At 49.2% G+C, this 20985-nt stretch overlaps 1 protein-coding gene across 4 annotated transcripts in view; it reads left to right on the top strand.

Moving 5' to 3' along the window:
* The window catches only part of DNMBP (dynamin binding protein), an 87466-nt gene that overhangs the window by 43611 nt on the left and 22870 nt on the right, over positions 1 to 20985 (top strand). For 3 of the 4 annotated variants that reach the window (XM_075072996.1, XM_032767949.2, XM_032767959.2), the window contains one exon: positions 74 to 2041. In XM_075072996.1, the coding sequence (XP_074929097.1) occupies positions 74 to 2041 (1968 nt within the window). Of the gene's footprint in view, positions 1 to 73; positions 2042 to 8349; positions 9520 to 20985 lie in introns of those variants that run through there. The other variant, XM_032767968.2, reaches the window with a different exon arrangement.

The following is a 20985-nucleotide window of genomic DNA, read 5'->3' as shown; positions in this document are numbered from 1 at the left end:
AGGGGAATGGGGAAAGACTAAGAAATTGCCATGGAGATGAGTCTCTGACCCTGTGTTTCTCATTCTCCCCCAGGAGACCTGGTGATCCTGAGTGGCTCCCTAGCCTCCAGTTGGCTCCAGGGTAGAAGCTGCCGGGGCTCCAGGGGCTTCTTCCCATCGTCATGTGTGCGGGAGCTTTGCCTCTCGCCTTGGGGCCGCCGGCTCTCTCAGAGCACTGTCTTGGAGGTGCCTGCTGACTCACTGGGCCAAGCCCGAGCTTTGATGAGCCTCTCTGCCCAGCTGGAGGAGGAGCTGGACTTTAGGGAAGGGGATGTGATCACCATTATCGATATCCCTGAGCCTGGCTGGTTCACAGGGGAGCTGGGAGGTCGAAGCGGGATTTTTCCAGAGGGCTTCGTGGAGCTGCTGGGTCCCTTGAGAGTGACACATGGCCCAGAGGGGCCGGGGCTCTCTGAGAGTTACAGTGTTAATGGCGTGGCAGATGTGCCTCCTGAGGAGGAGGGTGGGCAGGAAGGGAGTGAGGAGCCGCTGGGCACGTATGGCATTGCCCTCTATCAGTTCCAAGCACTGGAGCCCCAGGAGCTGGATTTTGATGTAGGAGACAGAATCCAGATTGTGGGGGCACTGGAAGATGGCTGGTTGGAGGGCGTGCTGAGGGGGAGACGTGGCATTTTTCCTCATCGATTTGTCAAGCTGGAGGGCTCTGCTCCTTGCAGGGAAAAGAGGGGCACTGGGAAGTTGCAGGAAGAAGGCAGCTGTGGAATGGCCATCCATCAGGACCCAGCAAGTGCCTGCGCTGGGGCCCTTGCCCTGCAGGGGGAGGAAAGGGAAGACCTGAGTGCCAGGGGCTCAAACCATGTTGAAGGGAGGTCCAGTACAACTTTGTCCCAAACAGCAGTGAGGTCAGAGGGGCCTTCTGATGTTGAGGTTGGACAGTCCAAGCCTGCATTCTTGGAAGGGCACCCTCCCAGCACAGAGCTCCTGGGGCCTCTTCGCAAGGACACAGTGGGCTCCCTCCCCATTGACTCTGCAAAGGCTGTCAATGGCATTTTCCCCACCCCTCAGCCCGCTCCCCAGCCAAAGAGCAGACTCCTTGGCCAGGCGGTTGAATTGAAGCCCAGCCAGAGCCCTTGGGCCTTGCAAAGGCCCTTGGACATCCCTGCCTCACCTGAGAGGGATGGAGAGAGTCCCAGTGTTACCCCATGGGCACCACGCTCTCCCCTGTGCAGTAGCAGGAGACAAGGCTTCCCTTCTTCCAGCAGCTGGGCTGTGGCAGAGCCTGGAGAAGGTCGGAGGAGCACGCTTTTCCAGGACCTGGCTGGCTGGGTGGAAGATCAAAGGCAGAAATCTAAATCCCGCTCTTCCAGCTTCAGTGGTACCCACGAGGGCCTGGATACATGGCCTGGTGCCCGAGCAGACCGGCCCTCGCCCATGCTGCATGGAGACAGCTGCACTGACCTCGACTCCAAGCTGACAGAGCAGCTGGTGCAATTTGAGAAGAGCCTGACTAGCTCTGGAGTTGAGTCGGACAAGAAGGTCTCCCGCCACTTCTCCATCCTGGACTACAGGTCAGAGAAGGACATTGTGCGTGGCTCCCCAGAGTGTGCCCCCCACTGGAGGCTGCCAAAGAGGAGGAAGGGCCTAAGACCTCCACCTCCTCGCCCCAACGCCCCAGCCCCAGCTGTTTCTCCCTCCTTCTCAGTGCGGCCCTCCCGGCCAGCCCCTCTCCCTCCTCCATGCAGTCAGAGAAGGAACACGGCCTCTCCACAGCTTCAGCCCAGAAGCCAGCCCAGGCAAGAACCACAGGCAGAGGAGGGTCAGGGGGATTCAGATGGGGCAGCTGCACGTCAGTGCCCCTTTCTGCTGACAAGGATCCGGGAAGTAGAACAAGACCTGGAGGCTTATGGCAAGACTCAAGCTGAGCTGAACTCGATGTTAGAGGAGCAGCAGGATGAGCTAGTGAGATCAGAGACCCTGGAGAACCTGGATTTCTGTGACTCCAACATCAAAAACCTCAATGCAGAGTTGCAGGAGCTGAGAGGTGAGACTGCAACAGCACTGGAAATCAGGGTGTGGGAGGTACTGGCCCTTTCTCTGTGTTACGGGGATTCTGGCCCCACTCTTGACCAGGCTGCTGTGGCAACTGGCTCCTCTTCTTTCCTTCTGAGTTCTGAAGTTTGTCTATTTTTGTCCGAGTTGTTCTTGTACTAATTTTCATTAATGAGGCTCTCCTAATGTCCCCTCTCTGTTCCCCCATCTCCTTCCCCTCTTTTGACACCCCCTTCGGTCATCCTTCCCTATGTCTCTCAGGCTCACCTTCCCCACTCTCCACTCCTCCCCTTGTACTGCTCCCCCTTCACACTGCTCATCCTTGTTTCCCTCCTGTCCTTCTCTCCCTGCATCCCACCCTCTTTCCCCTTGTTTGCTGTAGGGGAAGCAGCAGGCCTAGAGTTGCCTTAGAGGAAGGCAACTCCTTGGAAACAGCAGATCTGACAGTGCCTGTAGAGAGACAAGTATCAGAGGGGTAGTCGTGTTAGTCTGGATCTGTAAAAAGTGACAAAGTGTCTTGTGGCACCTTATAGACTAACAGACGTATTGGAGCATGAGCTTTCGTGGGTGAATACCCACTTTGTCAGATGAAGTGGGTATTCACCCATGAAAACTTATGCTCCAATACGTCTGTTAGTCTATAAGGTGCCACAGGACTCTTTGTGGAGAGACAGGTGGCAGCTTTTGGCCAGCTCTGGCACTAGGCTTGTTGAAGGGCTCCTGCCTGAGATGGAGCTCCAGAGCCATGGGAAGTTGTGTTCCGCTCTGGATGATGTGTCTGTGCCAGACAAATCAGAGTATGTAGAGAAGAGCAGGGAACCTGAGCTGAGTCCCATGCACCTGCCATTCTGTGGAGTCCAGAATTTCAGCTTCCATTAGAAAAAATAACTCTCCCATGCTTATGATGGTCAAGAAAAGCTTAAACACAGTGTGCCCTTGTTGCCAAGAAGGCTAATGGCATTTTGGGCTGTATAAGTAGGGGCATTGCCACCAGATTGAGAGATGTGATCATTCCCCTCTATTCGGCATCGATGAGGCCTCATCTGGAGTAGTGTGTCCAGTTTTGAGCCCCACACTACAAGAATGATGTGGAAAAATTGGAGACAGTCCAGCGGAGGGCAACAAAAATGATTAGGGGGCTAGAGCACATGATTTATGAGGAGAGGCTGAGGTAACTGGGATTGTTTAATCTGCAGAAGAGAAGAATGAGGAGGACTTTGATAGCTACTTTCAACTACCTGCAAGGGGATTCCAAAGAGGATGGATCTAGACTGTTCTCTTTGGTAGCAGATGACAGAACAAGGAGTAATGGTCTCAAGTTGCAGTGGAGGAGGTTTAGGTTGGATATTAGGAAAAACTTTTTCACTAGGAGAGTGGTGAAGCACTGGAATGGGTTACCTAGGGAGGTGGTGGAATCTCCTTCCTTAGAGGTTTTTAAGGTCAGGGTTTGACAAAGCCCTGGCTGGGATGATTTAGTTGGGATTGGTCCTGCTTTGAGCAGGGGGTTGGACTAGATGACCTCCTGAGGTCCCTTCCAACCCTGATATTCTATGATTCCATAATTCTATGGTTTGAGAGTAACTGGTGCAGTGATATCTGCCTGAATTTGCAAAGAGCCTGTAACAGTTGCTCTAAGAGGGATGACCTGCCCCATTTCTCTCAGTGGAGTGTTGTCTCTGAAATGTAAAGATGGTGAGTTAAATATCAACATTGTTAACTGTTTCACTGCTGACCATTTTAACAGAAACATCTGACCCGTGTGCTTTTCTTACACTCCTAAAGCACCTCTCTCCCCTTCCAGGTGCCACTTCACCCACTTTAGTGCTTCTGCAATCCAGCTCTTTTAGCAGTACACAAACACTAGTGGCCGCTGAAACCGTGGGCACAGCATATGCTCATTTGGATTCACCATCAGAACAAATAGCACTAGAGCTTCTGCTGGGGGGGTCTTTTAAACAAAGCTGTCACAAACCTCCTGCTGCAGAGCTGCAGAATGCAAGGTTCTAGTTGCAGAACTTAGGTCAGTCTGGTTCAGAGCACATGGGACCTTGATTAAAAGCGAATAAATCCATGTAACTGTGGGTTGGGGGAGAGAGGATAACAGCCTGCAAAGCACTGGGGAGGGAGAGATGATTTGATATGATGCTGAACCTGGGGGAATATTCCCTGATGGGGGATGCATCTGACCAGGGCGCTGTTTCCCCACGGATGAGGTGGGAGCCCCACTGCCCTGGACAGGGGAAGGATCTGGCTGATCCTGTGCCATGGCAGTGACTGAGACTGGAAGATCCTTCACCGGAAGAACAGTGTTGGCCCCACTGTGTCAGAACTAGGTCTATCTTGCAGAGGGAAGCATGGAAGGGAGTCCCTGCAGCCTGGACCCAGGCCTCTCCCAGGTGCTCAAGGTCAGCACAGGAACACCTGGGCCTTCTGGTGAAAGAAATTACCAAAATCCTCTGGCAGATGCCCTGGCCTGTGGTCCTTGGATCCTAGCCCTTGTTGCTAAGGTCCTTACCAACACCCACCCTAGCACTGATCACCCCATCCAGGCACAGCTGTCAAGGGGGTGGCACGGAAACGACTCCAACAGCCGCTGCCTCTGCTGAGGCCCTAGATCTCTCCCACATGGGTCCAGGCCAGGCCATGGAACCAGAGCCATGCTGGTCACACTAAGGACCGATGACCTGACAATGGACACAGACGAGATGCCGAAGCAGTTACTACTTGACCTATTGTCTGCCTTGGCAATATTGCTCCTGAAATACTGCTTGCCGGCCTACCTGTCCTGCTGGGGCAACAGAACTGCGCTGTGTGGGCCTTGTTCATTCCTTCCCAACCGATCCCACATGGTTCTGATGTGCAGCTGTCGTGCTATTCCTCTCTCTGGGTATTTGGCTGTGTTGTGTCCCTCAGAGCCTCCGGAAACCACTCCCAAAGGTGGTGGTGTCAGCAGTGTGCTAGTAGAACACTGGTGTCCATAGCAGAGCCCAATATCTCCCAGGTAATGCAGGGCCAGACAAAGATTGCAGTGTGCCTGAGGAGCAGCTGGGCTAAACTAAACCTAGGAAAGACCTAAGTTATACCAGTCAGAATAAGGAACTGCTCTGAGGAGCTGTTAACCACCTCCACTTCTCCTCAGTTGGGGGCATCACCCTCCAGTAGTTAATGTAGTACCCAGCCTGACCCTGTCTCAGTATTCATTAAAACCATCTCCACCTGACAGGCGGACTCTGTGCATTCTTCTTGAATGAAGACCAGGCCCTGGCAGCTGACAAGTTCATTACCTCCAGGCTGATGGCTGCAGCTCCCTCTGCCTTGACAAGAGCAGCCCAACCCCTAAATAGAACGGGCTGGAGAAAGTGTATCACACTGGAGCTAACGTGGACACCCCTCTTATCCCAAACAACCTTACATCCTTGAACAAACAACCTACCTTGAAACAAATCAACTTTAAAAAATAAAAGTAAATTAATACATTTTAAAACCACCCAAACCCCTCTCTGAGGCAGAGTTTTCACCCTGTAAAGGGGGAAGTGCCAGACACTCCATGGAGTCCACTGGGGACTCTGCTTTTGCTGTCAGTTTGATGTGGAGGGCACTCAGATATTACAGTGCTGGGCAGCAGATACCACTCTCAGGCGGAAGATAGATAGTTCTGCAGCCCACTCTGCCAGATCCAGTGGAAGACTGAAGATTGCAGATGAATCTGAAGCAGCCTGTCTGGCCTCATGACTAGCACCTGCCATGTCAGAACGGTCTATCCTGCAGTGGGAGACACAGAAGGAAGTTCCTGCAGTCGGGACCCAGGCCTCTCCCAGCTGGTCAAGTCCAGTAAGGGAACATCTGAACTCTATGGCTATGTCTACAGGAGCACTTTTGTTGGTCAGGGGTGTGAAAAAACCACTCCCTGAGTGACATAAGTTTTACCGACAGAAGCGCCGGTGCAGACAGTGCTATGTTGGTGGGAGAGCACCACCGCTGCCCCTTGGGGGTGGTTTAATTATGCCAGTAGGAGATCTGTCTCCCATTAGCATAGCTACATGGGAGATCTTACAGCGGTACATCCGGTACAGGTCTCTAGTGTAGGCATAGCCTGGCTTAGTGGGACCTGTTGAGAAGGAATGAACACGGCCCACCCAGCATAGCTCTATTGGCCCCTGGCAGGCCAATATTCCTTCAGGAGCAACAATGCCAAGATGGATGACATGTCAAGCAGTAGCTGTCTCTGTTCAGTTGGAGAGGCTCACGCTGTCTCACAGACCAGCCTGTAGGTGAAGGACCACCCACCATGGCAGGAATGATCCCCGGGATGCCATGTTAATTGGAGCTAGACTCTAGAGTGAGCGGGGTAGAGCTTACTCCAAGCCACCCAAGGCTTTGGCCACATCCCAGGGTAGACCAGGAGGAATCTCAGAGAAGGCCCAGCCATGTTCAGAATGTTCCCTTTGGGAAGCCAGAGCAGGAGAGAATATACACATACAGACTGGGAAGAGACTGTCTAGGAAGGAGTATGGCAGAAAGAGATCTAGGGGTCATAGTGGACCACAAGCTAAATATGAGTCAACAGTGTGATACTGTTGCAAAAAAAGCAAACGTGATTCTGGGATGCATTAACAGGTGTGGTGTAAACAAGACACGAGAAGTTATTCTTCCGCTCTACTCTGCGCTGGTTAGGCCTCAACTGGAGTATTGTGTCCAGTTCTGGGCACCGCATTTCAAGAAAGATGTGGAGAAATTGGAGAGGGTCCAGAGAAGAGCAACAAGAATGATTAAAGGTCTTGAGAACATGACCTATGAAGGAAGGCTGAAAGAATTGGGTTTATTTAGTTTGGAAAAGAGAAGACTGAGAGGGGACATGATAGCAGTTTTCAGGTATCTAAAAGGGTGTCATCAGGAGGAGGGAGAAAACTTGTTCACCTTAGCCTCTAATGATAGAACAAGAAGCAATGGGCTTAAACTGCAGCAAGGGAGATTTAGGTTGGACATTAGGAAAAAGTTCCTAACTGTCAGGGTAGTTAAACACTGGAATAAATTGCCTAGGGAGGTTGTGGAATCTCCATCTCTGGAGATATTTAAGAGTAGGTTAGATAAATGTCTATCAGGGATGGTCTAGACAGTATTTGGTCCTGCCATGAGGGCAGGGGACTGGACTCGATGACCTCTCGAGGTCCCTTCCAGTCCTAGAGTCTATGAATCTATGAATCTATGTCAGTCATGAATTTGGAGCAGGGCAGTGACCGTGCCTAAACAGGGGCAGTTCTCACTGTCTGTGTGACTGACTGGCTGTGTAGGGCAGAGACTCTGCCTTGAATGGGGCAGCTCTCATTGTCTGTGTGACTGATCTGTGTAGGGCAAGAGACTATGCCTTGGATGGGGTAGCTCTCTCTGTCTGTGTGACTAATGGGCTGTGTCTGCATTAGTACTTTTGATGGTATAGCTTATGTCATGCAACAGTGTGAGAAAAACACTCTCTCAAGTGACATAAGTTACACTGACGGAAGCTATGGTGTGGACTGTGGTATTTTGGTGGGAGACGCTCTCCTGCTAATATAGCTACCACTACTCGTTGGGGGTGGTTTAATTATGTTGACGGGAGAGCTCTCTCCCGTCTGCATTGGACAGCTACATGGGAGACCTTACACTGATGCAGCTGCAGCAGTATCGCTGTGCCAGTGCACTTTCTCTAATATAGACATGACCTAAGGTGCTGCCCAGTTCATGTTACAGCAGAACCCCAGGACAGCCCTGCAGGAAGAGCTTATGTAGCCTGATTGCTCCTCATCTCTGTCCTGGCAGCTGATGACTCTGCTCTGTGGTGAATAATCAAGGCAACCCCCTGGAGTTTGGCCGGGGAGAGCTAGGGAGAGCCCTGGGAACATGTAGGAGAGGTTTGCTACCCTCATTTGTGGAGGGCTCCACAGGAGCTAACTGGTCTGTGATTTCCTGGGCCCTGCTTGTTTCTCTTTTTCTGCCAGGGGCGGGGCATGGGTGTGTGCTGTTCTCAGTGTGAGGCTACTTGATGCCCCAGTGCCAGCTTTTTCCTGCCTCTGAGCAGCCTGCAGGGCCCTTCGGAGAGGTCGCTGGCTTCCGTCTTCAACACAACAAAGCAGAGAAGCCGGTTTGGGCAGGGTAGGCCCATCCAATCAGCAGCCTCAGCTCACAGAAGGCTGGTTAATAATTACCTCGGGCAGCAGATGGGAGAGACTGGAGCTGGCTGCTGATTGGGTACGAAGGTTAAAGTCTTACAAGTGAATTTCAGGCAGAGAGTTTCAGAAGGGAGCGTTTGGAGTTACTCAGGAAGAGTTCTGGAGCACTGGAGAGAGGTGGCTGCAGGCCAGGCCCCGAGTCTGGGCCTGGGCTCTTGGAACTGACCAGGGCTGGGCACTCAGCACGCCAAGAGAAACATGTGCACTTACCCCAGGGCAAGAAACGGGGCCAAAGTTCCAAAGCAGGAGCCCCGGCTCCTCAGCTGGGAATATGAGGACTGCAGGACTCTGAAGAGAGGGGACATCACTGAGCTGGATAAGCTCTACAGAGACCATGGCTGGAATGACAAACACAGAGGAGAATGGCAGTATGTGGACTCCCGGTCACTGGACGGAGAATGTGAGCCATACAGGAAGGGAGAAAGCCAGTATATGGAGCATGGGAAAGCAGCTGAGGACTACAGGGATTACAGGAAGGGAGAAAGTCATTATATGGACCGTAGGAGAGTGGAGCGTGACTGTGGGGATTCCAGAAAGGTAATAAACCAGGATAGGGATGATGAAGACTATGGGGATTATAAGAAGGGAGTTATTCGGTATATGGATCACAGGAGAGCGAATAGGGACTATGAGGATTACAGGAAAGATGATACTAAGTATATGAACTGTAGGAGAGCAGATGAGGAGTATAGGAAAACAGATAGTCGATACAGAGAGGATGAAGACTATGGAGGTTATAGAAAGGGAAGTGTTCAGTATACGGACCACAGGAGAGCAGATGGGGACAGAGATTCTAGGAAGACAGAAAGACAGTATATCAGGGATGTAAACTCTGGAAGCTACAGGAAGTGGGAAGGCCCAAATATGGGCCTCAGGAATTTAAACCAGGATTTTGAACCCTGTAGGAAATCCGAGAGCTGTGTTACAGATTGTAGGAATCTGGCTGGAATCAGTGAAAGTTGTGAGGTGTCTAATCTGGGACCAGACATCTGGAGCAGAGAGCCCAGGACTTGGGATGTGGAATACAGTGGCTTTGGGGAGCCAGAGGAAGTGGCCACAAAGCACAAGCAGCTGGATTTGGAGAGTTTGGGAGATGGAAACTCAAGGAAACGTGTGGGGCATTCAGACTGGAGCCGGACCTGGGAGCACGAGGCTGAGAGAGCAAGTGGTGCAGACTCCTGGCAGCGGAACAGCTATTACAGACGGACAGCCCCCAGTGCCCTGAGGCACTGTGAGTTTGTACGGACCAGGAAGGAAAACCAAGGTACAAAACGAAATTGGTTGGGAATTAGCTTGGGACACAACGCGTGTAGGGGATTTTTGCGCTCCTCATCCCAACACCAGAGCTACCAGCGAGACCAGCCCCCTGCCATGAGCTGTAGTAATCCATTGCACAGCAGACAGTACAGTGAGAACAGCCGATGAGTGAATTACATTTTCAAAGTTAGCTCATTACAGATGTTAAATAACCATTACTGCGAGTCAAAATCATTGTCAGAGGCAGAGAGAGGAAGGGACTTTGCCCAGAGTTACTGGGTCAGATTCAGAACTATGATTTGAACTCAGGAGTCCTGGCTCCCAGGCCCCTGCACAGATTGCTAGACCACATTTCTGCTTTTCATTTTTTTGGTAGGTAGTAAGCGATGACCCTGCTTTGTCCATCCCTGTTAGCTTTTGACTGACGTTCGGCTGGTGATGACTTGTGTCTCACTGGGTATTTAATCTGATAATCTTCCATTTCTATAGTGCTTCACCCTACTAGTTTCCAGGGTGCTTCAGTAACTGTATCTAGGAACCACTCCCCCATTCTGCCATGCAGCCCTCCCTGGGTGGAACGTGACAGCTATTTAACAGCAGCTCACAGCAGTCATGCTATGCAGCAGTTTGAGATGGGAAGGGAAGAAAGATACTGTATCCATTTGGAAATGTAGGGAGGCCAATTACCACCTTGCAGAATTCCACTGGGCAAAGACACTAGGGCTGATCCTCTCACACTTCCTTAAGAGGAGGGATTTGTAATCACCATGAGAGATCAGGGATCTCAAAAGATGACATCTAGCAGCCTAGCTGTCCCTGGTAGTAGGCTGGTCACTGATATCAGAGGGAAGAAGGTCCCTTGCTCATGTCAGCCGCCAACTCCATATTCTGCAGCACCTAAGCTTTCCCTAGACCAGGGGTAGGCAACCTATGCCAAAGGCGACAGACGAGCTGATTTTCAGTGGCACTCACACTTCCCGGGTCCTGGCCACCAGTCCAGGGGGCTCTGCATTTTAATTTAATTTTAAATTAAGCTTCTTAAACATTTCAGAAACTTATTTACTTTACATGCAACAATAGTTTAGTTATTATAGACTTATAGAAATAGACCTTCTAAAAACGTTAAAATGTATTACTGACATGTAAAACCTTAAATTAGAGTGAATAAATGGCACACCACTTCTGAAAGGTTGCAGACCCCTGCCCTAGACGAATCCCACCCAAGTACTGACTGAATGGCTTGTGAGGTTTAAATTCACAGCTGGAGGGTGCAGACTGCATAGCTGTTGAATGGATTGTTCTTTGATATCTGTTGTTGATTTGGGCACAAAAGCCCTCTGGGGTTTAGTTTCCTGCTTGAGAGCAGGTTAGTGAGTGAGTGTGGGTGGGTGGCTGTGAGGAGGGTAGGACAAAAGAGGGGCACATCTGCTGGGGCAAGAGCTGCCCTCTGGGCTCAGGGGTGCAGGGAACTGGGCTTGGTTAGTGAAGCACCCTGTTGGGGCTGCAGGGGTGTTTGAGAGTCTGTATTCATATTGACAGTTTTCAGAGTGGTAGCCGTGTTAGTCTGTATCAGCAAAAACAATGAGGAGTCCTTGTGGCACCTTAGAGACTAACAAATTTATTTGACCATAAGATTTTGTGGGCTAAAACCCACTTCATCAGATGCATATTGTACATCTTCTGTCAGGGGCTCTTTTCCAGCCATCAGAAAGAGTAGGAACTTGGTCAGGGCTACAGGCTGCAGCTAGCTACTGGCTTGTGTCCTGTGGAATCTGTTCTCTGGAGGCAGCTGGGAGAGCAGGCTCTGGCCAGGTCTACACGACACGCGAAAATCGATTTTAGATATGCAATTTCAGCTACGAGAATAGCGTAGCTGAAATCGATTATCTAAAATCGATCTACTCACCCGTCTTCACCGCGCGGGATCGATGTGTGCGGCTCGCCATGTTGATTCCGGAACTCCGTTGGGTTTGGTGGAGTTCTGGAATCGATGTAAGCGCGCTCAGGGATCGATATATCGCATCTAGATGAGACGCGATGTATCGATCCCTGAGCAATCGATTGTAATGCGTCGATACGGCGCGTCGTATAGACGTGGCCTCTGTTGTTTGCATTCCTGAGCTCACAGTTGCCTGGAGCTCTGTTTGCATGGAACCTTCTTGTGCCTGCAGCTTCTCCAGGGCGGGGAAGGCAGGGAGATTACAATGGAGGAGTGTTCAAAGAGCAGCAGCACAACTGATGCTAAATGAGGAGGAGCCGAGGAAAGAACTAACCCAGAGCCTTGGGAGAGCAAGGTCTTGGCTACACTGGCACTTTACAGCACTGCAATTTTCTCGCTCGGGTGTGAAAAAACACACCCCTGAGCGCAGCAAGTTACAGTGCTGCGAAGCACCAGTGTAAACAGTGCCCCAGCGCTGGGAGTGCTGCTCCCAGCGCGGTAAGCTAATCCCTACGGGGAGGTGGAGTACCTGCAGCACTGGGAGAGCTCTCTCCTAGCGCCCGCACCTCGACCACACTCGCACTTCAGAGCTCTGCCGCAGGAGCGCACCCGCGGCAGCGCTTTGGAGTTTCAAGTGTAATCAAGCCCCAAGAGCGTGGCTAAGCTCTGGAGAATGTGGCTACTGCGCTTGGGGAAACTATTGGAGCCCTGCTTCTCCCTTGGAGGTAGCAGCCCCGCTGCGGCTATGCGGGGAAAGTGCTGACCTGTGGGAGTGAGGGCAGAGGCTGTAGTGCAGAGAGGGCCTGTGTGTGTTTACTCCCAACAGGGTTAGAAAGAGAGTAGGCAGGTGAAACTTGGCAGGCACTCACCTAGGAGAAGGAAAAGTCTGATTTCAAACAGAGGCGTCAGGCTTGGACAGCCAGCCTGTAAGGCTCAAGTGAGCTGAGTGTTAGACAAGAAAGTGGTAAAAATGCCCAAGCACCAATCTACACTAATACCTGCACTGGGGGTGAATTAGGCCTTTGATTTTTTTCCTATAGTAAACAAAGTCCAGGGAAGCAGGAACAGCTGAGAGATACCAAGGCATGAGATAAAAGCAGTAGAGAATCCTGTGGCACCTTATAGACTAACAGACGTTTTGGATCATGAGCCATCGTGGCTGAATACCCACTTCGTCAGATGAATGTAGTGGAAATTTCCAGGGGCAGGTAAATATATGCTAGCAAGCAAGCTAGAGATAACGAGGTTAGTTCAATGAGGGAGGATGAGGCCCTGTTCTAGCAGTTGAGGTGTGAAAACCAAGGGAGGAGAAAATGGTTCTGTAGTTGGGAAGCCATTCACAGTCTTTGTTCAACCCTGAGCTGATGGTGTCAAATTTGAAGATGAATTGAAGCTCAGCAGTTTCTCCCTGGTCCTGAAGTTTCACACCTTCAACTGCTTTAGAACAGGCCTCATCCTCCTGAATCTCTGATTGAACTAACTCGTTATCTCTAGCTTGCTTGCTAGCATATATATACCTGCCCCTGGAAATTTCCACTACATTAATCCGATGAAGTGGGTATTCAGCCACGAAAGCTCATGATCCAAAACGTCTGTTAGTCTATAAGGTGCCACAGGATTCTCTGCTGCTTTTACAGATTCAGACTAACACGGCTACCCCTCTGATACAAGGCATGAGATGTATTTTAAAGTACTGGTAGCAAACTGGGACTGAGTTTGCAAGGTAGTGTGTACATGTTGATGCTTTTCGTCCCAGCGGAGGAGGAATGTGGCTGGAACCTGGTTTAGGTCTTTGTAGCAGTGTTCACCCTGTGGCCCTCTTTTGGCTGAAATTCCATGACCTTGTCGCCTCATCCTGCCTGTCTAGGGACAGTGTTACTTACTGCTGGACTTCTCCTACTACCGGACATGCAGCTTTGCTAGTGCCTCTGCTGCCAACAGGGTTTTTGCCGCACTAAGCGGTGGGGGGGGAGGGGAAGCTGCGATCGTGATCAGCGGCAGCTTCGCTGCGCTGCTTTCTTCTTCGGCGGCAATTTGGCTGCAGGTCCTTTCCTTCGAGAGGGAACGAGAGACCCGCCACCGAATTGCCACCGAAGAGCCTGAAGTACCGCCCCTGCCCCTTGGCTGCTCGAAGCACCTGCTTGCTGGGCTGGTGTCTGGAGCCGGCCATGGCTGCCAATCAGAATCCAGCAGTCCCCCCTCTCCCCAAGCTCCTCAGAGCCTACCCATTTTCCCCAAATCCTCCCAAAGTACCTTGCTTCTCATCAGCAGCTGCCTGGCTTACTTGGAGGTGGAGCCCATCCCCTTGAACTCGGCTCTGTTCTTTTCTCTTGGTTTACACCATGCACCTCACTGTGTTGTCTGGGCTTCTTACAATGGGCTACAGTTCCTACAAACTTCCTCTCTCCCCCCCCTTTTCAGGAGCAGCAGGTGAGGGCTCCACTCTCTTCCTTCTGGAGTGTTTTTTCTGCTCCCTGTTCTCAAAAGGGTGGGTCATGAATTATTCTAGTAGATGATCCATAGCTCATGACAGCCTCTCAGTTTTACACTCCTTGCTGCATGGGCCCCTGACAACAGAACCCTGTAGACTACAGCCTGTCTGTCCTGCCCAGTTGTAGGTTCTCTCCCTCTGTTAGAAGGGGAATCGCTTCTAAGGGAATTTGTCGCACAATCCCTGTCTCTCTTGAATTGAACCTGCTCCCAATAACAGTCAACACTGGTCCTTTCTTTCTGAGGCTGCCATCTTATGTTCCACAATCTTGGCTTTCATTAAAAAGTCTGTAGCCCTTATGGTTGTGAAGCAAACATTCAGAAGATGGCTTGATTATAGCTGATTCAGTTGTGCCTCTCTGAGTTTACAGACAGCTTGAAGCAGTAGCTGTCACTAGTCTGGTTGAGCTCCCTCTGCCTGCCACCCACCAGACTTATAGGAGGGGAATCCAAGCCTCTGGATCCTCCAGTGTATTTAAGCTTCTCTGGGTCTCAGCAGCCTGCAGCACTGTTTCCTTCCTTGACCTCTCTGGCATATGTCCTAGTCACTGACTCTGTCTGTTACCCTGTCATGGAAATGGAGCCCCTCAGCTCAACTGCCTTAAGCTCCCAACATCATTGCTGACCCCCAAGATACCCCAAATAGTTTAACACTCCCTCTTCCAGAATCCCATTGAAGGAGTGAACCTTTTGGGTTACATTTTAACTCCCTCTGCAGCCCATTGTAGTTGAGTAGCATAGCACACAGACACTACTCAGAACTCTTAACAAGTATCAGAGGGGTAGCTGTGTTAGTCTGGATCTGTAAAAGCAGATGCATGTAGTGGAAATCCCTCCAACAGGACTCCACTGGCCATCACATACAGTCCCCAGCTAAAACCCCTCCAACACATCATCAGGGATCTACAACCCATCCTGGACAATGATCCCACACTTTCACAGGCCTTGGGTGGCAGGCCAGTCCTCGCCCACAGAAACCCTATCAACTTGAAAGCATATTCTCACCAGTACTGCACACCGCACCATAGTAATCTCTCTAGAGAACCAATCCATGCAACAAACCTTCATGCCAACTCTGCCCTAATATCTACAACACGACACCATCACAGGACCTTAACCAGATCCAGCCAACACATCTCGTCATTCACCTGCAAGTCCACCAATGTCATATACCATCATATGCCAGAATGCCCCTCTGCTATGTACATACGGCAAACTGGACATCTCTACGGAAAAGGATAAATGACACAAATCAGAATAGGAATGGCAATATACAGAAACCTGTAGAGGCACTTCAACCTCCCTGGCCACACAATAGCAGATCTTAAGGTGACACATCCTGCTAGCAAAAAAAGCTTCAGGGCCAGCCTTCAAAGAGAAACTGCTTGAGCTTCAGTCCATCCTGCAAATTTTGACACTATCAGCTCAGGATTAAACAAGACTGGAATGGCTTGCCACTAACAAACCATTCTCCTCCTTGGTTTTCATACCTCAACTGTTAGACACGGGCCTCATCCTCCTGATTGAACTAACCTCATTATCTTAGCTTGCTTCTTGCTTGCATATATTATCCCTGCCCTGGAAAATTTCACTACATAATCTGACAAAGTGGGTATTCACCACGAAAGCTCATGCTCCAAAACGTCTGTCGTCTATAAGGTGCCACAGGATTCTTGCAACTCTTAAAAGTTATTGCTGCTTTAATAGTTGTGAATAAATGCACAGGCCATACAAAATAATAAATGCAAAAAACATTTCCTGTCTGTTTCCTCACCATTCAAGAGATTCTTGGGCTTGGGTCATCCAGTTCTTCTGTATAGCAATGGCTTCGGTTCTGTTTGGTAACTTTCTAACTCTCACTTTCCTTCCCTTCGAGAGGTCAGGTAAAAACAGGATTCCCCTAGAATGCAGTTATCTTTAGTATAACTATTGATTAGATGCTAAAGTAAAGTACTGGGGAAGATTGACACATCTTGCTAGGCATGGTGGAGAGACATACAGGGGCATTCATGATAGGTAATTTTCATAGCGAACAGCTCACAGTATCTATCCCACAAATTGATTTTTTGTTGTTGTTGCAGAAAAAGCAAACATCATCCTGGGATGTTATTAGCAGGAGTATGTAAGCAAGAACACAAGAAGTAATTCTTCTGCTCTCATTCACGTGGTGCTGATTAGCCTCTAGACTGGGTATTGTGTCCAGTTCTGGGTACCACATTTCAGGAAAGATGTGGACAAATTGGAGAAAGTCCAGAGGAGAGCAACAAAAATGATTAACGGTCTAGAAAACATGAGCTATGAGGGAAGATTGAAAAAATTGGGTTTGTTTAGTCTGGAGAAGAGAAGAGTGAGAGGGGACGTGATAACAATTTTCAAATACATAAAAGGTTGTTACAAGGAGGAGGGAGGTAAATTGTTCTTGTTAACCTCTGAGGATAGAAGTAGTAATGGACTTAAATTGAAGCAAGTATGGTTTAGGTTGGAGATTAGGAAAACTTTGTAACTGTCGAGGTGGTTAAGCACTGGAATAAAGTGCCTAGGGAAGTTGTGGAATCTCCATCATTGGAGATTTTTAAGAACAGGTTAGACAAACACCTGTCAGGGATGGTCTAGATAGTACTGAGTCCTGCCATGAGTGCAGGGGACTGGACTAGATGACCTCTTGAGGTTCCTTCCAGTCCTACACTTCTGTGATTGAAAATTCATAAGATGTACAGACAGATACTCCAGATCATTAGAGAGGATAACTCAGATGCTTAATGACAATAATTTAAATGTCAACATTGTAAACTATTTCACTGCTGATCAAAGCACTAAAAGGAGGGAGGTTATGTTAATCTGCTGTGAGTGACGGCTCAGTGTAGTGTCTGTCGTGTGAAGGTGGTGTGAGAGAGAGACTGTTCTGACCCATAAAGCCAGGGGGCAGCTGAGCTCCATGAAGGGGGAATCCAGTCTGCCAAAGAGGAAGCCATCCTGCAGAGCTCAGGGGGTGGAGCCAAGCCCCAGGAGTTGAGGAGAGTGTCTAAACTTATCAAAGAGATGGTTCAGAGGGGATTTGATCACTGCTCTAGGCCCTGACCCTTGGAAGAGAGACCCCAAAGTTGGGCGGCTTTTCAGCTTTCCTGACAAAGGCATAAGAAGATGCAATATTTGGAAGTTGAAATTAAACAAATTCAACCTTGAAATAAGATGTGATTTTCTAGCTGTGAGGGTGAATGAACATTGGAACAGCTTACCACGGAGAAGGTGCACTCACCACCAGTGGGGTCTTTAAAGCATAATTAGATATCTTTGTAAAAGATATGCTTTAATTGAGTTTCTATGGCCTGTCTATTGTGGTGGGGTAGGGGGTCTGGTTGGCCTTGAAGTCTGTGAATCCCCCATACCATTCCTTGAGGGTCTACCGAGAGAACAGGAGCTCTGCATTCTCTTCAACGTGATCATAACACTTGCAGCTCTGCTCTGTGATAATGACTATTGTAGAAATATAGGGCTGGAAGGGACCTCATGAAGTCATCAAGTCCAGCCCCCTGAGCAGAAGCAGGCCCAAGTAAACCTACACCATCCCTGGAGGGTGTTTGTCCAACCTGTTCTTCAAAACCTCTAGTGATGGGGATTCCACAACCTCCCTTAGGAGCCTGTTCCAGAGCTTAACTACCCCGGTAGTTAAAAAGTTTTTCCCAATATTTAACTTAAATCTCCCTTACTGCAGATTAAGCCCATTACTTCTTGTCCTACCTTCAGTGGACCCGGAGAATAATTTATCACAGTCCTCTTTATAACTGCCCTTAACATATTTGAAGACTGTTATCACACTCCCCCTCAGTCTTCTTTCATCAAAACTAAACATGCCCAGTTTTTTTTTACCTTTTCCTCATAGGTCAGGTTTTCTAAATCTTTTATGATTTTTGTTGGTCCCCTCTGGACTTTCTCCAGTTTGTCCACATCAATTTGTGATCCACTCTAATCCCCAAACCCTTTCCAGCAGTGCTGCCACCTACCCAGTTATTCCCCATTTTGTGGTTATGCATTTGATTTTTCCTTCTTCAGTGAAGTGCTTTACACTTGTCCTTACTGAATTTTATCTTGTTGATTTCAGACCAATTCTCCAATTTGTCAAACCCTCCAATTTTAATCCTGTCCTCCAGAATGCTTGCAACCCTGCCCAGTTTGGTGTCAGCTTCAGATTTTATAAGCAAACTCTCCACTCCGTTATCTATGTCATTAATGAAAATACTGAATAGTACCTGACTGAGACTGACCCCTGTGGCACCTCACTAGATACACCCTCCCATTTTAACAGTGAACCATTGATAACTACTCTTTGGGTATGGTCTTTTAACCAATTGTTCACCCACTTTACAGTAATTTAATATAGACCACATTTCCCTGGTTTGCTTATGAGCATGTCATGTGGGACTGACAAAAGCCGTACTAAAATCAAGAAATATCACATCTACTGCTTCCCCCTAACCACTAGCCCAGTAACTGTCGAAGGAAATTAGGTTGGTTTGACATGATTTGTTCTTAACAAATCCAGGCTGGCTATTCCTTATCACTTTATTATCTTGTAGGGCTTACAAAGTGATTGTTTAATAACAGTCATTATGAGCTACAATAATTATCATAATGATAATTATTATAAACTATAATAAAATCCCATGCTTCATGTCATAAACTGGTTAACCGCAGGGATCAGGAATAAGTTTTTTTTTCCCTGATACTCTCAGTTCTCCTCACCTCTGAAGCTCCAGAGTTTGATCACAGCCAGAGGCAGGACCCAAATGGGGTGGATCAGTGGTGTCACTTGGTACAGAGAATCCTTTGTTTTAGGAGGTTGGCTGGTGTGTCTTGCTCACCTGCTCAGCATCAATCTGTTCTCTGGATTTGGGGCTGGGATTTGGGTTCTTGGGGGGTTTCCTCCTTTGCATGTGCATTGATTGCCTGCTAGGATCATCTTGGCATACTTCATGTAATCAGTTCCCTGCAAGTGTCTTGGGCATTGGTATTACCTTGGTCTCTGACTGTAGCCACATAACAGTTAAGTCTCTTGAGGACTGAAATGCTTTAATTAAAGTATTTGGGCTTAATATAAGGGTATCTGCATGAAAATGAATTGCCAGTGGTATATAGGAAATCAGACTAGATGAGCTAATGGTTCCTTCTGTCCTTAGACTCCATAAATCTATGAAACTCCACTGCAGGGCAGCCAAGCCCACAGATTCTAGTAAAGCATCCCTGCCCTTGGAGCACAACTTCACTGTCCTCTGAGTGGTGTCTCATTCTAGTATTTGAGTGGATGGAATCTGAAAGAACCATAGAATTGTAGGACTGGAAGGGATTTTGAGAGGTCGTCTAGTCCAGTCCCTGCACTCAAGGCATACAACCCTGCTGTTTTATTCCAGTTTGACCCCTGCCTCCTTCCATCAGGACACTGGCTTTCTTGAATGAGGAATTGAGACATCCAGTGTACACTATATCTCTAACCTGGCTGGCTCTGGCTCTCCCCCTCATCCACGCACATCCACACGAGGAGTGCTCTTTGGTTGGCAGATCTTAGAATTGCTGGCACCATTCCATAAAATAGATTAGCCCATTGGCCACATGGCAAGTCATCACACATTCTACAGTAAATTGTGCACCACGCCCTGAGCAAACAGCTTGATGCCTTCTCCCCATACCTGGCTGCTGACTCAAGGGCTGCACCTCTCCAAGAACTGAGCTCACCCTTCTGGTTTATGTCCCATCCCTTAGTCACTGGACTCTGGTTTATGTGTTAGAATTTACTGCCTCAGACCAAAGCTCCCTTTAGCAGAGCCCTTCTCTGCCATGTGCTCATCAGCTAGTCCTTGGGACATCCATTTTTTTAAATTCCAGAGCTGGAAGGCAACTCTTGGGTCCAATCCAGTCTCTCTCAAGAGCCACTGGAGTACAGTTCTGTACTGTGCTGTTTACTAATGTTTCATCCCTAGCAGTGGGGTTTCCACCCCATCCTGTGGGAGCCTGTGCCCCAACCAGCTCCAGCTCCATCCCCTGGCAGAGAGTTTAGCCTGACACTCGGCCTAAGTTCTCTCTCTTCTTTCATCACCTCCTTCTTAGTCTATACCCCTGGGTATCTATCATCTGAAATAACTCCTCCCTTCTTGGTGTTTATACAACAGACTGTTATTTCCCTCCATGCTCATCACTTGCCTGGGCCATATTGCAATATGCCCCCGATCATTGTTGCTGCTCTTCTTGGGTCTCCCTCCAGTTTGTCTCTCTGTCCATCTACCTTTCTAACCTATCTCAGCATCGTGATGGTATCCAACTGCCCCTCTTTGTCTGGGAAGCTGAGTTTGTCAGCATCTTTCTGGTAACGAGGTGCCCAGAAATGAAAGCAGGTTATATATATGGAGATATACCTATCTCAGAGAGCTGGAAGGGACCCTGAAAGGTTATTGAGTCAGGGCCCCCCAGAGGATTCAGGGGGCCTGGGTCAAAGCGGGGGAGCTGTGGTGCTTGCACTCACCCGGCGGCCGTCTGGGTCTTTGGCAGCAGTGAAGGGCCCCCCAACTGCCGAAATGCTGCCGAAGACCTGCACCACCGCCAGGCCAGGGCTCGGGACAATTTGCCCCACTTGCCCCCCCTCCCGGGTGGCCCTGCATTGAGTCCAGCCCCCTGCCTTCACTAACAGGGCCAAGTACTGATTTTGCCCCAAATCCCTAAGTGGCCCCCTCAAGGGCTGAACTCACAATCCTGGGTTTAGCAGGCTAATGCTCAAACCACTGAGCTATCCCTGTGCAGTTATGCTGAAGCAAGAGGACCTGTCCCCACCCTGTTGCCTAATAAGATGCCCTTATGCTGAGGGGAGCCTAGATTAAAAGATTCATAGATTTATGGCCATAAGGGACCAAGGTTATATAGTCTAACCTCTTATATAACAAATACCAAAAAATTTCACCCAGTGAGCCAGTGTTGAGCCCAATAATTTGTGTTTGACTACAAGATCTTCCAGAAAGGCATCCGGTCTGGATCTGAAACATCAAGAGATGGAGAATCCGC

This window comes from Chelonoidis abingdonii, chromosome 16 (genome assembly GCF_003597395.2).
Source record: "Chelonoidis abingdonii isolate Lonesome George chromosome 16, CheloAbing_2.0, whole genome shotgun sequence".
NCBI classification, from domain to species: domain Eukaryota; kingdom Metazoa; phylum Chordata; order Testudines; family Testudinidae; genus Chelonoidis; species Chelonoidis abingdonii.
The sequence above is the reverse complement of the archived record's forward strand: the minus strand, read 5'-3'. Positions and strand labels throughout refer to the sequence as shown.